This window comes from Notothenia rossii (assembly GCF_949606895.1).
Source record: "Notothenia rossii genome assembly, chromosome: 1".
NCBI classification, from domain to species: Eukaryota; Metazoa; Chordata; class Actinopteri; order Perciformes; family Nototheniidae; genus Notothenia; species Notothenia rossii.
Window position 1 is genome coordinate 82,607,898 of NC_136912.1, and position 18,730 is coordinate 82,626,627.

At 39.0% G+C, this 18,730-nt stretch overlaps 1 protein-coding gene across 1 annotated transcript in view; it reads right to left on the reverse strand.

Moving 5' to 3' along the window:
• Positions 1-349: 349 nt before the first annotated feature.
• The window catches only part of xxylt1 (xyloside xylosyltransferase 1), a 31,514-nt gene continuing 13,133 nt past the window's right edge, over positions 350-18,730 (reverse strand). Inside the window, exons 4-5 of the mRNA XM_079653990.1 lie at positions 15,335-15,467; positions 350-3,474 (exon numbers count right to left, since the gene is read on the reverse strand). Coding sequence (XP_079510116.1) covers positions 3,078-3,474; positions 15,335-15,467 — 530 coding nt within the window. The 3' untranslated portion in view covers positions 350-3,077. The remainder of the gene's footprint in view (positions 3,475-15,334; positions 15,468-18,730) is intronic.

Consider the following 18,730-nt stretch of genomic DNA (forward strand, 5'->3'; position numbering starts at 1 on the left):
AAACAAATTAAAATGCAGACAAAGAAATTATAATTATATTCCAGCAAAGATGCATTCTAGCTTCAGGTGTCAATAGGGGTATTTTGATGTCACATTCAGGGGTCAAGGCTGATTGTTTTTCTGTATAAGGAGAGTTTGCTGGCAGTGAGCTGCATATTTAACGGACGGAAATGTGTTATGTGAATCGTTTAGCAGATAAATATGACAAAGGTTTGTGTCGTGAGTATTTGTTATCAGCTCTTCCTCCCACAAAACAAACACTAGCTTGTCTTATGTGTTTAAAAACTTAAACAAGAACGATAACTCATGTCTTCAAAACTATTTTACATTAGAAAATGACACCATTAAATAGAGAGAAATCATCATCATTTATTTGAAAAAGCTGATTACACACAAAAAAACTAAATTACAGAATTGGGAAATAATGTAAAGACAAACAGGAAGTTTACTGTTTACTGTGTCACAGGAAGCTCATCCATGAAGGGTTGTTGAGTTCAAACATTAAAAAGCACATAACCAATGTTTGGCTTCATGTAAAAATGCCTTTCAACACAGCAGCTTTCTAATCTGTCAAATGTTTGCCAAGCGAGGTTTGGAATATTTACAGTAATTACGCTAATGTGCAAACATCTGTTAGCCCTTTTACATGTATCCTTTTTCACACTGAAGCATTGGACTGGGTGTGATGAATGATTAATGAGTAAATATTTACTTATTTAAATAGAGTAGTCTGTTCAAGGAAATGTATATTTCCCCTATTATTAGTAAACACGTTACACAGTTATTTCCAGGAAACTTCCCAGCAATTCCCATGTCATATTATGGACCCATACAACTAAATGTTTACAAAATAGTGATTGAACAGCACAAGGATAATGAGAAAGACAGGTACCACCAGATCAATGCACATTTTAGATGAGCTTCCCCTCTCTCTTTCTCCAGTGGTTTAGATTCTTTACAATATGTTTAGAAAGTCAGCTTTTCTAAATGAAATTGTATTTAGGACCATGTTATCCATCACATTGAATTGTTAATTGTATTGCTTGGTCACATTGGTAAAGCAGTTGTAAGCAGGGACAGCGTAATCTACCTGCATAAAAAGATGCTCATAACGGCAGGAGAGTTGAGACTTGGTCGCTGAATATCTTAAAAGGAACAATCCAAATTCATTAGACCTTTTCACAGTGTCCATGTCTGCATTTTCATACCTGGATTTCATTATAATTAGCAGATGTTTATCCTGTCTGTGTCCTCAAATACACCACTCTTATAACTATAAAATGTTCCACAGCAACACAACAGGATTATGTTTTGTCAAATCAGTGAGTCTCTGCAATCTTCAAAATGTCATGGAAGAAATAGGAAGCAATGACTGCAGGAAATAAACTAGGTAATATATCCAAAGCTACATATTTGCATTTGCAATTAGATTATGGGCCAACATTTACAAAACCATTGGACTGGTCTTTAAAAAAAGGATAAATAATTCAGGAATATCAATTTACCATCATCTAGTCAACAAAAACCCTTTTAAAGTTGTAAAGTGCAATTAGGGACAGAGTTGTTTTTCAGTATTTACTCTATTTTTTGAGAGCTAAGAAGACAAAAGCGTGTTGTTCTGAGAGAGCCATGAAAAACTATTGACCAGCTTCAGGGTGAGTTCAAGGGAAGCAAATTGATTTGGGATAATGTTAATTCTCACGAGTCTTCAGTAGCCTTCCTCCGACTCGACTGAAGGTGCCAGCCACTAAGCTGCTTCCCTCTGTGTGCACGTGTGAGTTAATGTGCATCACCTCAGACAATTTCCTGACTGATGAATATCGAGTGTTAACATTTCTGGGAATCCGAGTAGCAGTTCAGTGAGCAGAGCAAGAAAACTCTGGTGTGGCTCAGTTTTCCAATGTGTGTGTGTGTGTGTGTGTGTGTGTGTGTGTGTGTGTGTGTGTGTGTGTGTGTGTGTGTGTGTGTGTGTGTGTGTGTGTGTGTGTGTGTGTGTGTGTGTGTGTGTGTGTGTGTGTGTGTTTGGCTTCTGAATATTTATATCAGCCATCATTCTTAACCATTATCTCCCTGGCCACTCCTATACTCTGATGTGTTTTACAGAATTGTGTAGAATTCAGACGGCTGGGAAATAAACTCCCTCCTGTTCTACCAGCTACAGAGGAGAGTAAAAGGTGCCAGATGAGCCTTCCCCTGTGGGGCTGTCGGAAGAAAAGTTGATAAGTGAGATTTAGGGGCCAATATGGAAAGCTTGAAGTGCTGGGAATCAAAAGGTACAATACTCTTTGTGTTGATACTATTTATCACATTTGCTGACCCTATATTTATTGCAGATAACATTCCAACCTTTGTCAGCAATATTAATTCCTTGTTATTAAGTAGAACAAATAATCACTTATACTATTATATATTCTTCTCAAAACAATTAACAATATGTATAGAAATCAAATAATATACAATCAATTGAAAGGACAAAATACTTTTTGGCATTGACAATGTATGACGCATTAGGCCTCATTCATACTGACATTAGCCCTGTATTTAAAACCGATAATGCATGCATGGCTGCAGCACTATGCCATGCAGAGGGCCCCTGCACGGACCCTATATCCCCAATGCCACATCATTCAGCCAATCAATTACAGACTACAACGTCTTCTGGGTTTATTATTTTGCAACGTGATCAGCATTTTTTGACTTTTTAGCCTGTAAATTAATAGATCTGACCTTCATAGATCATATTTCGTCATCTCTGTACCTGAAGAAACCCACCCTTATTATTGCATCTCCTGCATTCCTGAAACACAGGGCTGTGTTCGGCCTGAGTGTCAAAAAGTATTCTAAAATGACACCGATGAACACAACATTTGTAGAAGTTGTGTATGGGTGGGTCCTTCAGTGGCCCCTTGACCAGCAGGGGGCAGAGTCTGCGACTATAGCAGCAGCTCAGTGGTCAAGACAGGAAACTGTCATTAAAGTCATGATCCTATCTTCCAAAGCAGGAAAACATTTCCTTTGAACGATATTGCCGATGTCATTGACACCTTTTCAGTTCCAACATCAGTCCAGTGTTTACATCAGTAATCTGGTATAGGGGAGTTACAGTTGCCATGGTAGATATAGACAAGTCCTTCGCAGCGATAATACATCTGAAACACGTCTCCGTACCCGTGGTCCCTCCACCAGGTGCACAGCTGCCGGTTCCACCCACAGGCCAGGGGGTAAAACAGCTCAGGGTGCTCCATACCGATCATGGTGAAGAAGTCCTGGTCCCCCAGGTGGCCCCTGAAGCGATACTGGTCTGCTAGCTTGGCCACATTGCTGGGCTTCAACAGTTGGTTGTAGAGAGCCGACTCCCTCATAGCACCAAGGTCCAACAACATTACCCCGCTGTTGAAGCCCGGGAGCCCCTCAGGGGAAGGGTCGCCCACTCTGGTCCGAGGGTTCTCCTTACGATACTGCCAGAAGGTGTGTCTGAGGAGAGGGACAGAGGTTAGCATTTCAATGACAGCACTCAGAGGAATTGTTTGCTGAGAGTCGTGAGCTACAATTCTAAGTACAATGCATCTGTTTCTCAATCAGAACTATCAATTCGTTTTTCTATTTTATTTTTGTTTCAACTTTTCAATATCAATTTTAAGTTATAGTTAGATTCCTTTTGATTTTCAGAAGCACAAAAACGACCGCAATTAGTAAACATTAGAGCTTATGTGATTAGATTAGTCTAATGACATTAGATCAACTTCAATATTTATTTGAAGTTCATATTTGTTAAGACCAGACTGCACTTAACAAACAAAAGGAATTCATTATGAATCAATTGCGTCATCTTCTTGAATGCCAAGTCGGTTCAACTTATGTAGTGATATTTTTACGAGAGATGACGAAGGTTCACGCTGTGTCCTTGATTCATTCAGTAGTTACAATTTGAAGCAAATAAATTGAACTGAATGTATGTTCCTTTTCTATCAAGATTCAGTTGATTTATTCTGTGAATATATTGGCAATCAGCCGTTTCTGGCAGACTCAGGCAGGAACATTTTAACATATGGCCCAATCCTAGGCTGCAGAAATGTGAGGGGCAACTCCGTTTCAGCCCACATATGCTGAACAAACAGCACTGCGGCCCAAAACAGGAAGGGAGCCGGTCCAGGAGTGCCAGGGCATGTTGGAGTGCCAGAGGCTTGTGCCAACGCAGCACCCTGTCCTGCCAAACTACCAGCTCTCAAGGAGAAAAAAACGACACACAAAGCTTCATTCAACAAGCATTTGTATGCACAGACGTTACTGTGTAAGACCTTTTGCAGGGAAAGGAAAGCTTTAGTGTAATAGATAGCACTTGTTGTTGTGTAATGCATAAAAGGTTCATTTTTTGATGCATTTGAATAACAGACCTGCCAGCAACAGTCCTGTTGTATGTGTAGGTTAGATACAAAATATGTTGACCAAAGCACAATTCCTCTGCATCCAAAAAATAAAGAAAGGAAGAAGAAAGAAATATATAAATCATAGGAAAAAGAAAAGCTGTGGCCGTAACTTTCTTCCAGCAGTAACATTCATTTGTGCTTTTATTGTACTTTATTTATCTTTTCATTGTTTGGGTGAAGCGTTTTGCTTCAAGAAAGTAAAGAAAATGCTTTTTCCCAAATACTGTTTCATTCTTACAGGCAACAAGAATGAATGGAAATGTACACACATAGAAACTCTCTAGAGAATTGACATTCTTCTCAATACTTGCGGGAACCTCCTATGATGCAATGTTTATGGAAAAGTGTGTTGCCTTGTGGATATAAGATGGACCAAGCTGTTTTTAAAAACACAACTTAAATTCACTTTAATAAAATCAGCAGAGCTCCGCCTGTGCTATTGATGCAGATAAACACATGTTTGAAATACAGTAGAATAATTACGATTAATATTGTGGAGGATACCTCTCTCCCTCTCTCTGTGTAGCTTGAACAAATCTAGTGGGAGTAGCATATTCTCTGAGTCAAGCTTTGATATTATTAATGACCTATATTTAGCAGCTGTAGCTTGTGCACACAGTGTAATACCATCCGTTGGTTTGGTAGCTGGGGACTTGTGGCCTCTGCAGAGCATTTCTCTTTTTAAAGAAAAACACTGGGTCTACGTGCCCTGAGACACATTCTCTGTGAATAAGTACATATGGGAACATTTACACAGGCTTCTCAGCCCTTCTTCCATTTGTATTCAGACCCCCTACACTTTTCTAGCAGTCAGTTAGCAGACAAGACTTTTCTTCCAATCTACTGCTGGATTGACAGCTCTACTTGCAATTTCTGTCACTTTCTGCCTCTCTCTCACTCGCTCATCCTCTCACACATTACACATTGCCCTAAACCGTGGTGATGAATCCATACATCCTTAGAAACATACTGCATGTGTCATCATGATGCCATATTATGTGACAGACGGCAGCGGAGGTGTATGCAATGGGTTTAGGTTGTGTGAAATAAAAGGTGCAATAAAATGTACCCCTTGTTAATGAATCAATTCGTTTTCCAAAAACTTCAGCTCTGTTTTTCATTTGCCAGACTATTTAGATCTGAGCTTTTTCTGTCTGCCTAAAGAGTTTTAGTTATAATAAAATGGTTAATTACAACTGTAAGATTAAAGGTACAATATTTTGGGGGAAATAGGATGACTATTAACCAACATTAAATAAATAGACATGTAGTTATTTTACAGTTGTGTAAAAAGACTCAGAGTTTGAGTTTCAAACGAAGTTATGTGGGGTAATAATTCTAGGTTCAGACCAGTTGCCAGGCAACAGTTGAGTTTCCAGGAAGTTACTGCTCTCACCCACGAAATAGTCTGGCACATAACACCACCTACATTGGCAAATTGATGCTTTTACACTTAGTTTCTTGTAGTAATTAAACAAATTAGATATAACGAGCTGTTTCCAATCTTTGTGCTAAACTAAACTAACCAGCTGATTGCTGATGTTTGGAAACTATCAGCAATCTAACTCTCAGCAAGGAAGAGTGTTTTTTCAAAAGGTCATACTATTTCTTAACGAATATAAACTAAGTAATGGCAACACTGTTTCTACATTATCGGAAAAAATAAATGTGCCATATCTGTTCTGAAATGTCTTGTTATCTATAGGCATACATACAGTATATACAGAGTTCAATTCTCACTTTAAATGTTAAACTTAAAAACACCTGGCAGTAATCAGATGTTATACTTATACAGATATCAATAAAATACATATTTTTAGAGAAGAACTGCAGTCTTGATATATACAGTCATGTGTTTACAATTGTTGTCTTAATCTCATCCCTCTCATATCGGGTTGTTTGCACCCTTATTTTGAGGCACAAAAAACCTTGAAAGAGTTTGACCAAAATGTCTAAATAACTTGCCAGCTCATATAAAAAAATATGGATAACAATACTTCAGTCAAATAAATAATGGTTTGTTTTTTCCCTGCTTTAGACTTTGAGAGGTACATGCAGCTAGGTTCTCTGTCACTGTGACATTGACAATGACATCAGTTTTTCGCTGTTCCTTTGTACCAGTACACTCAAACAGACCAAGTTAAACTAGACGTAATACCTAAAAGCTTCTCCTCCTACTTCCTTTTCAATGTTCACTGTAAACCTTTCAAGTGAAGTCTTGCTTGAGAAAGAATGAAAAGCATTAGCAGGTGCCGGGGACATTCTCTACTATTGAAATGACTGTTCTTTTTCATACTGAAGTATCTTGGCTGTGTTCTATTAAAGGAAATGTGAGCATTGATACAAGAAAGTGCTTTAAAACAAGAAAGCCTACAGGGCACAAAGGTATCATTTATTTTAGTTCATTAAAATACAAGGTTTTTTATAGGCTTCAACACCTTCTGTTCCTTGAGGTTTGGGAGGGGTTTGCGGTCGAATAGTCCAAAAATCAGCTCCTATCGTCGATCCCTATCATCTATTCCTTGACCTCTGTGTGAAACGTCACAGGGTTAAGGAATAGTGGATAGAAGAATTCAAAAGGATTTAGGAGAAGAGACTGCGGTGCTTTGAGAATCCGACTGCACTTTCACTATCCAACGTATTTATGATGCGCCAGCGGACGTCATAAATGTGCGTCTGCTGCTGTGGGGAAACTATAGAAACTACAGTTTTCTATACAGCGGACTACAACATGGATGTATAATAAGAAGGAGGGACTACTGTAAACTCATCTAGAGACTCTGCACCGTGCTCTGATGCTGTTGTTTTATGCTTTATGAACGTGGACAACAGAGAAACATATTCTTCATGACCAAAGTTGGAATTGAAATAAAAAAGGAAAGTGAAACTTATGCTCGTCACCCTCTCCCTCCGGTCCACATTAATACAAATGATCCCAATATGATTGTATGAAAAGATCTTAAAATAAATACAAATGTATTTATTATAAACATTAGTCCTTAACATCTATCACTGTGTATATCACCCTTCCAACATCTTTTAAAAGTTTAACAAACCTCACACAGCTCAGTAAAGACTGTAAAATGTTGACTTTATTTGATACTTTCAGTAAAAACTAACGTTCATATTTATTTTTTTGATTATAATACTGATGAACGTTCAAAACAAAGCAATTTGGCAAGTTACCACATACGTTTTAAAAAGCTTAATAAGCACCGTAACTTTCATGATATCATTTCTCGGTCATAATCGGTTGTTTCCGTGAACGGCCGACTGTTGTGTCACGGCAAATGCTGCGGCCGCAAGGCATTGTGGGGCAGCATTTTCTCCTCTCCTTTCGTAAAGGGAGGTCCAGTGGTTCCTAAACTAAAGGAGGTTATAAAGGAAGTTTGAAACCTCCTTTTCTATCATCTAGAGAATTTGAACGGCTCTTATCATGGCTGCCACTGAGGGACTTCCGGGTCATTTCACTCAGTTAGGAAGGTTCCTAAGCAAAACGGACTATTCGACCGCAACCCTGGTACAATATTTTCAAGAACATTATATCTACACCAGAAGAAAGGCAGACAAGTAAGTCACAGTGAGAGTGCCACATAGCTTACGTAGCCGTCGCAAAATTCAACATTTCAGTCACCCTTTAATATCATTCTGTTTAGAGCAAAACTTGGCAATACGTGGGATGTATTACAAAAAGCATGTAGAAAGACTTGCTTCTGGCTAATGTCTCTCATTGTGTGTGTTTTTGGCTTGGACTGTGACACTTATGTGAGTGGGTCTGGTCTCCTGGGTTTTTAAACCATTACAAATGCAGCTGCAGGGAAAGGACATGGAGCACTTTTTCTAATAATGAACTTTTCAGTGGCAGGATGTGCTCTGAATGCGGCTGGTGGGAGGATGCATTCTTCTGCATAATGCTCTGAGTGGGAGCTGAGAGCCCTCTACACTCAACAGAGGAAAAAACAGCAGGTGAAAGGATTGCATACAATGCATTGCTAAAATGAACTTCTTCGATTAAAGCGACACGTACAGTACATTCCAGATTTGTCTAGCTTGTCTCTCGTCACATATTCTCTCCTGTCCCCTATAGAAGCAGTCCATTTTTATAACTGTTATGTCATGAAACACCATTTATTTTTACATACTTGACAGATGATTCATTCTTGGTTTGCTGTTGCAGCCAAGATGCTGGGAGATGTTAGCTTACTACGTTTTTTTTCCCTATGCAGTTGTCTCTAAATAATTCAACCAATCATAATCTTTAAGGGAACAAATCAAAACTTGTTATACAGTTGATGTTGCTCAACCCCACAGTGACATGCATGAACAGCTTGGATTTGTATCCGGAAATGCAACTTGACATGACCAATCACCAAAGCACAAAGAGACAATCACTTACGAGGTGGACAACTAAATCATTGACAGTCTTAGTGGCAAGATCTCAAACTGCTGTCAAAACCGTAAGGATTTACTTAAATAAAACAATAGATGAAAATGTTTGCCTGGAATGCACTTCAAAACTCTGAACATGCTGGCAGTACGAGTTGTTGTCTATCAAGACTCTGCACACGTTCAAACACACCCATAGTGATCAACAAAGACAGAGAAATAGCTTTGACAGTTTGTGAGAACGTTTTGTTAACATCCCTTTAAATTCCAACTGGTGGGGCATTGGCATGCTAAGAGGCATGATCTCTTGCTTTGTTGTGGTGCCTTTTTTGAGAGAAGTGTGTCTAAGCCCAAAGGAACAACATTAGCAGGAGATTCCCAGGGTTAGGGATCCATTGAGCAAGTTGAGTTGCAGGGTGGGGGGGATACAGATCTTTTTGGAGAAGCTGGTGCCAGCCAGAGTCTGGCAGGAAAACTACGGCTCCACTTCTAAAACTACTTGACAAACCAGCATATCCAGCCTTTTGGTCTCACATGCACAACAATACGAAGTTTGACAACTGATGATATACTTATTTCATAACATTTTACGTCACAACCTCCATGTTAAACATATCCTGGAAAAAGCAGCTGTTTTCTAGGATAAATATTCGGGCTGCTCCATCTTAGAAGAGTAGACAATCATTTCGCAAAAACAAAAACAAAAAGTGTGAGTTTTAACAACATATTTATTTATTGACTTTTCATTCCTGTATAATCATTTTTGCACAAAGATGGCACTGTTTGTCAGAGCACTTCATCCTTCTGGGTTTCATGAAGAACAGCTCCAACGCCTATGTGTATGGGAATGCCTCTGGTGCTGGTCCATTAACTGCCAGCCTCTCCTGTCTCTCTCCTCTCCTCCCTGCTCCTCTTTGAGGCAGCAACAAAGACTAGTTTTAGCTCTCAACAAGTTTTAAAAGTGTATCTTGCCTTTTTTCACCTAGTTAACTTTTTATTTATTTATTCATGCATATTTTACTAATCACATTACATTACATTTCATTGAGCTGACGCTTTTATCCAAAGCGAGTTATAATGACCGATTACAGGGACATTCTCCCTGGAGTAACTAGGGGCTAAGTGCCTTACTCAAGGGCACACTAGTGGTGGTGTTCCTGGCGGTATTAGAACTCACAGCCTTCCGATCTTCAGCCCACCTCACTATCCATTAGACCAATCAATACCCTCTCAAATGGAAATATGTGTTTACATAAATGGTGACCACACCGTTTGAGACCCACTGAGAACTTAGACTAAGTTAACTATCTAAACACTCAAGAGTCCTTTACCTCACCTGAGCTGAGGTTATCCCAAGCTTGAATGACACACAGAGACCAATCAAGGGCTTTGATTTATGATCTGTATGACAGTGGCCATGTCGGCAGGCCACATCATGTGGACAACCAGTCACCCTGTGTGAGGCAGGCCACTTAACAGGCCAGAGGGAGGTGAGATCAGAGCAAGGGAGCAAGGGATCATTGTCCACAAGTTCATCGATCGCAGATGGCGTCGTGGTCACGGACGAATAAAAAAAAAAAAATTATAAAAAAAAAAAAAAAAAAAAAAAAGGGTCGCGAAATATACTTGGGCGGCCGTTAATATACCTGGGCGGTAGGGATGGGAACGATTAATCAAATATTCGAAATTATTCAGGTACTCGAATAATAATAATTATTATTTTTTGGGGAGTGATGCCTAAATTGATTACATATTATCAAATTGAATAATTCAATGTAGGCCTATATATATACGACAGTACCAGTGGCGGCTGGTGGAAAAAAAATTCTTGGTGGGGCTATGGAAATGGTGACAAAACCATACTAGGGCATTTAAAATCAGGAGACTAAATACGAACAGTGTGTGTGTGTGTGTGTGTGTGTGTGTGTGTGTGTGTGTGTGTGTGTGTGTGTGTGTGTGTGTGTGTGTGTGTGTGTGTGTGTGTGTGTGTGTGTGTGTGTGTGTGTGTGTGTGTGTGTGTGTGTGTGTGGGTCATACTTGCCAACCCTCCCGATTTTCGCGGGACACACGCATTTCTCCCGATTTCTGACAAAATCAGATTTACTGACGACTGTTTCCACTCGGACTTTAATACAGGTACACCATTGTTTGGTTTCCATGGTAGCGCGTCTCTTTAGCAGCGCGCGCAACTCAAAGTCCGAGAGGGTGAGGAAGATGTAAACTGAACAAGAATCGACAACTCGACCCTCTGATCAGTCCTTTCCTGTAAAATACAGGTCCAGCCCACACATATGTTCAATGGTGCCACAGGCCTTGCCCTTACAACTACAATAAGCATGCAAATGCTAATCTACAGCTCCGGCGATCCACTAGCACCGGAGTCTACAACTGCAGACACAGCCATCCCCTACTGTAGCGTCACCTTGGATACGAGTGTAAACAGACACACAGTCCAGGGCGCTGAAAGGGCGCCCTTTGAGCATCAGATCTGACGACGCTGATTGGCTGAAATTATGTTTCGGCGGCATAGTTTACAGATAGCAACAGTGAGCTTGTTGGTTGCAGCTGCTCTGGCTGAGGGCTCTTTTCTACCGCCCGGACGAGAGAGGGTAATGATACACGCTGCGGCCAGGCAGGAAACATGTGACTTATCAGTAACTTTAGACATCGTAAAACAATTTTAAACAAGATTTTATTGTAGACTATACATTTTACTGATACCAACTATATAATATTTACCTTGTTCTTTAAAAAAAAATTTAAAAAAATATTTTGGGGAAATACATTCACATTTTGTTGAGAGAATTCCCTCTTCTCCATACCTGTGGTGGTGGGATTGTTTTATTATTTAATATATATTTCAGTTTTGTAATGCCTTCCCAATTATCCCTTTAATTGTTTATAGCATACTGTATGTTTATTTCATGGATATTTCTGTGTTTTCTGGTGTGTAATATTTGTAATCTTGGGGCCTCTTCTCTTTAACGTCTACATGCTACTGGCTCAGATAATGAAGAACAACAAAATAAGTTACCATAGCTATGCGGATGACACACACATTTACTTAACCATTTCACCAGGAGACTATGCTCCAATTCAAACACTGAGTAAATGCATTGAACAAATCAATGACTGGATGTTTCAGTACTTTCTCCAATTAAACAAAGATAAAACTGAGATAATGATTTTTGGAACCAAGGCAGAACGTATAAAAGTTAGCGCTGAGCTTCAGTCTGCAATGTTCAAAATAACAGATAAAGCCAGAAATCTAGGTGTAGTCATGGACTCTGACCTGAGTTTCAACAGTCACTTTAAAACAGTTACTAAATCAGCTTCCTATCACCTAAAGAACATATCTAGGATTAAAAGACTAATGTAACAGCAGGATTTGGAAAAACTTTTCCATGCTTTTATCTTCAGTAGACTGGACTACTGTAATGGTGTCTTTGCAGGTCTCACTAAAAAATCTATTAGAAAGCTCCAGCTGATTCAGAACGCCGCTGCTGGAGTCCTCACAAACACTAAGAAAGTGGATCACATCACTCCAGTTCTGTAGTCTTTACACTGGCTTCCTGTGTGTCAAAGAATAGATTTCAAAATACTGCTGCTGTTTATAAAGCACTGAATGGTTTAGGCCCAAAATACATTTCTGACCTCCTGCTAAATTATGAATGATCCAGATCTCTCAGGTCTTCAGGGACTGGTCAGCTTTCTGTCCCCAGAGTCAGAACTAAACATGGTAAAGCAGCGTTCAGTTATTATGCTCCAAATATCTGGAACAAACTCCCAGAAACCTGCAGGTCCGCTGCAACTCTTACTATTTTTAAATCCAGGCTGAAGACTTTTCTTTTTGTCGCTGCTTTTAATTGAACTATTCATATCTTAAACTGCACTGTAACTTTTAATGTTTATTTTATTAGCTTTTCTTTTTAATGACTGATTTTAAATGCCATTTTCTTAATGTCTTTCATTTTTTGTAAAGCACTTTGAATTGCCTTGTGTTGAAAAGTGCTATATAAAGAAACTTGCCTTGCCTAATAAAGATTTCATGTGACACATAAAATGGATTTGTTGATGGGAATTAATGTGAATAAATTAACTCTAGGTTAACGGTACTCTTGCTATCACTACTCACCGACACTATAAACCTTGTCCCTCATGCTAGCCCTGACAACACCGGTAAGCACACCTTCATCTAGGCTGCACTGTTTTACGTGTCCTGACTTGTGGTGGTTCTCTCCTATCTACACTCTTGTCATCTTTGTAAAACGATATCAGACTGGTAATTGACACAGCCATGACTTCTAGTTAAATTCAGTGTGGCTAAAATGAAAAGCTTTGTTAAAATATGCAAGCGCGCGAAAGTCAAAGTCAGCTTTATTGTCAAAATTCTACCTGTGTTATACATCCAGAAATATTGTTTCCCACAGTGTGACATGTATACATAAAACAAAACAAAAAGGGCCTAGATAAACGTGGTATACATTAAACAAAACAAAAAGGGCCTAGATAATCGGGGTATACAGTTTAAAATGTTAATATGTTTAAAGTGTTCAAAGTGCAGTTTCAGTGCAAGTCAGTTGAAACGATCTTAAGTTGGCGTGACGTTGAAGTCGTGCGACCCTGCTGCTGTACTGGCTTGTAGTTCGAATATAGCATAATGTTAGAATTTTGCTTCTGGCGACTAGATTTATGATTCAAAAATTATAAAAGTAGGGTTGACATGTGGAGATTTTCCGGCTGAACAAAACGTGATCCCTCTCTTAAATGTGTGTCAACCACAGACCTTATTTCGAGCTATTTTCCAAAATCCTATGGAGAAATTGCATTGTTTTTTCAAGAAGGAACCGGAAGAAGTTTACTTCCGGGTTTTATGACGCGTCACTGCGGTTCTCTATACCTTGCTATACCCGGCCGCAACCTCCATTCCAGCTGAGAGGGTCTCGTCTACAGCTGGGCTGATTGTGAATCGCCTCCGCACATGAAAGCTGTAGGCCTATAGCTGTCAAACTGTGATCACCAGTTCAATACATTTGACAAATTCGACTTGGTTTCTTCACTTATTTGAACATATATGTATTTATTTACAAAAATTATAGAAAAAAATTGGGTACAAAAAAAAAAAGATATTTGAAACATTTTCTTTTACCCATTTTGTTTTATAGGATAAGTACATTTCGGTTAACCGGTTAACCGTTTTTTGGGGGGTCGAATATTCGAATATACGTTTGCTTTCAAATTCCCATCCCTACTGGGCGGCCCGCCCAAGTATAGTCTATGTGTGGGAAACCCTGCAATCACATAAGAGTGTTTGTCAGTTCTGGGATCAGCAGATTGTTTATTTACTCCAGACTCCTGTCTAACGAAGAGACACTTTTGAATCAAAGGTTGGGAACAAGACTTTTTCTAACAAGATGGCACATTTCTGCCAAATCTTCAATTATTAATCTGATAAGATGTACCTAAAATATACTAATTGTTGTACTATATTGCAACAGTGACTTCACAGCCTCTTCATGGAACACTATCTTGCAGCACTGGCTTTAGGTGTCAGGAAAAAGGAGTATTATCAGTGGTTGACTTTGTACAAGTCAACTTTGTCAGTTACATTTATTGTCAAACATTTGGTACATTTGGCCTAGTGCGGAAGCTAAAGCATTATACTATATAGACTAGTAATGTGGACATAAACAAAATAAACCTCCCGCTTTTGTATTGGAAGACAACATGATCATTTGCATTCCTATTCTTATCCAAGTTTTGATTTTACAATCAACCATTATTGAAACACATTTTAAATGTTTCGGGTTGCATAACAATCCTGTAAAAAAAAACCTGGGCTGACAATGATAACACAAATCATTAAAAAGGCCACTAATTGTCTCTGTTTTGCTAGTAGATGGGAAATGTCAGATTGGTAACACTGCTGAGGTTCTTGTGAAGAAGTCTGTATGGGAGATATCTGATGTTCTTTCTCACTTAAAAACTGTGAGAGAGAAAAAACTGTGAATATGCAAGTGAGGCGCATGAAAACTAAAACCCATCTGGGGACAATAGTGAGTGTGATTGGAGCGAGGGCTTTTAACTCATTAGAGATAAGATTAAAATTATATTGCTAATGTGGCTTTTCGCTGCCATCCCATGCATATGTACAACAATACAAAATACACTTTGCTAAACAGATTTGTGATCCTTCTTAATTTTTTAAGCCACAAATGGACAAGGTAAAAGATACACTGAAAGACGAAGGGATGAAATATCAGTCCAAAAAAAAAGAAAGCATGAATAACAATCTAACCAAAATTAATTTTATGGTCGGTGCTTTGAAACATTTCATTCCGTAATGACAATGCATGGAGGCTTGATATGCAGTTGAAGTTAACAGCCAAATGTTGGACTCATGACACAATTATATATTTAGTTGAGACCTAAGACCATACTATGTATACAGTCATGTAGGACATGTTTATATCCCAAAGCATGTGTCACTAATATCTGATGTGTTGTGCCACACTGCTCACCTGTAGACGGGCTGCATCTCTCTGGTGATGCCTATCACCGCTCCTGGAGGAAACCGGTCAAATTCTTTAAAAAGGTCCCTGATGTTGGTCCTGTATTTCAGATCCAGGTCAAGCTGCACTATGCGCGTCAGACCTGGGAAAAAAGCACATTATTTCCCATTAATAGGGCCGCATCAAACTTAAAAAAGAAACCTGTGTAAACTTCTAAATAACGGTTGCCATTTAAACAAAGAACAAGAGTCCTCTGTCCGGTTAGAATAATTGAATTGTGAATAAAAACATGTTTTAACTAGTTTATTTCATGACACAAAAAGAGTTGTCCATTATAAAAACAATCACACTAAATCTACTTCTGAGTAAACTGTCTAACAATGCACATAGTTTGATTTTTTCCAATCACTTCCAAAGATCCTTCTATTCATTCACAGTTCGAGAAAATAGGAGAGGACTACTCTTGACAAGCCATAATGGTTTCTCTGAGATTGTGTTTTTGACTACCAGGGGTGATTTCAATTTTACCATTGACCTAGAAAAGAAAATTGCAAATGAATTGTGTGGAGAAATCTGGAGAAATCTGGGGATAGATTTCTTTAAAGGAGTGGACGTTTGGCAGTTGTGAGCGTACATACAGTCAATTATTAACACAGCTGTTTGTGGATAAAATGGTAACGGCAGTATCCAGGATATGCAGGCCCTCATCTGTCCATTGTTTCAGCTTCCTATGTTTTGCTGGTAACCATGGGGATGAAATGATGGGAAACACTCAGGAATGGTGTCAGGGGCACAACATGATCATTGAACAGATGAAAACACTTGTCAGCTCAGGACGAACTGTCAAAGAAGACAGTCTCTATTGAGAGCAGTAAACATTTATTGGCAGAAGGTCATTTTGACAAAGACTGCGGAATTGGCACAATTGTGAAAAGGCAGGAGTACTTCAAAATAATAAGCTGCATGGGCCTCCTGCATTATGGGCCTTCAGAGCTCAATTCAACAGTTTTTCAGTTCTTTAAAGCCATGCTGGGATCTAGCAGCCAACAAATGTGCAATTTGTAGGATATTATAATTCCAATAGCACAAAAGTGTATTATATTTTGAAGGGAAAATGTGTTGCATCATCCATCCAGTATATAAACAACATATTTATTAAAAGAAAAGGAGGCTACACTTAAAGGTGGGGTAGGACATTTTGGAGAAACCAGCTCTGCCACTTCCTTACAGAGCCCCTCCTCCAACACACACAAAATTGCACATGACCAATGAGGGCACGAGATAAGTTTGTACACAGGTGGAAGGCTGACAGGCAGGTAGGCCATCCAGTTATTTTAGCCGGGCCGGCTAAAATGATTGGTCGGGCTTTTTACAGTACTACTGCTTCCACAGATGACATTTTTGTATGGATTTTTTGTCAAAGCACTTAAGCCGATTTCTCAAACTTACCTACCCCAGCTTTAACAGAAAAAAAGACAACTAATTACCTATTGGTTTAGTTTATATGTAACAAGGCAGAGCAGATTGAATATCTTCTTCATGGCAGCATGGGCCCCATTGTCCCATCTGTACACTGTTTATTTCAATGTTGCTTAAAGGTGGGGTAGGTAAGTTTGAGAAACCGGCTCGAGATACACTTTTTGTTATATTCCATGGAATGCTCTTAACATCCCGATAGCAATGAATATCTTAAGTGCTTTGACAAAAAATCCATTAAAATATCTGTGGAAGCCGTAGTACTGTAAAAAGCACGACCAATCATTTTAGCCGGTCCGGCTAAAGTAACTGGATGGCCTACCTGCCTGTCAGCCTTCCATCTGTGCACAAACTTATCTCGTGCCCTCATTGGTCATGTGCGCGTTCGTGTGTGTTGGAGGAGGGGCTCTGTAAGGAAGTAGCAGATTTCTTCCGGCTGTGTATTTTCAAATTCTAGCGCACTCGAGCTGGGTTCTCCAAAATAGAATAAAATTTTTTAAAAAAGCAGTTTCTATATTTGTACATTTCCTGCTAAAAAAAATGTTTTACCCTGAGTTGTAAGACTTTGCATCAAGTCAATAACTCCATGTTTCAAAATGTATTTTGATGTTGTCACTGTTATTGTGAAAGTTGCATATGTAATTTAATAAAGTGAAAGAATTTAGTGAAAGAACTCTTGAATCATTCTAATTTATCACCGTAGTCTTATTATATTACGGGAAAAATAGACAGGGATCCAATGCAGGACTGTACTCAAGGTCAAACAGTATGAACACCCTATTTTTGGAATTGAAAAAAAAAATCACAACTTGGCCTGAACAAAGCCGACTGAAAAGCTAAACATTTCATCAGTGTAATATTTGTTACTAATGGAAGATTTAAGCTGTACAACAAGTTTGTGCTGCAGAGATATTTGAGAGGCAGTTTCTGTTGGAACTAGTGATGGAAAAAGGAGACTCAGCAACGCGGAGGCGACCTGTTTTCTATGCTCTCCAAACAAGGAAGCTGCCATCACAATGCCTCCATGTACTGTGGCAACAGAGAGGGGCTCGGGCGGGTAATCTAAGAGTTGTCCTCGCTGTTTGTTGGTACTAGCCGAGCTTAACTAGTGGAGAATAACAGGAAGAGGGCCTGAAGTTGGTACAACACTGTGATGTGGAGAGTTTGATGTCAGATCAATGACTCAAAACAAAGTCCTTTGAAGGTGAAAGTATGGCAGTGTTTGATCCTGGCATGTGATTTCAATAAACAGATGATTTCAATAGATTACAAGACTAGTGCCTCTTGCTGCACTTTCTCAAATCAGAAATGTAGTGTTTATTTTACCACTCCTCTGTTATAAATTGTTTGCTGATTTTGCTTTTAGTTGAAAAAAAAATATGTCATTTACAAAAACAATTTTATGATTAACTTTAGGGGAAATAAATCTGGAAAAGTGAACTGTGTGAGACAGATTCTGCAGTAGCTAGTTTGTATTTCAGGCTTGACAGTTTCATTATTTATAGCAAACTGGGTATGAGCCTGAGGCAACGAGAGAGAGAGAGAGAGACGTCTTATTTTTCTGACACTTGCATCTCTTTTTGTTCCTAAATATCCTCTCAGCAAGGATTACAGGAGAAGAAGCAACACGTTTTTGGGGTGAAATGGAAATTACGTACACAGACAAAACTCTTTCAGTAGTGCTGTCTGTCCCTGTGGACTGCTGCACAGCTGTTCTGTAGTCTATTACTGTCCTACAGTTTAAAATGTTACTGCCGAGTTCACCAGAGATGTAAATTCAACCTCAACGTAACCAGTGAGCACAACATTAGTTACATACTTTTTTTTTAGAGTCTGACTAATTAGAGAGATGGATATATACAGTAATGGCAGTTTTGGAATTTTTTCACTAAATAAAAATGCCAAGGAGCCAAATGTTTTAACTGACTT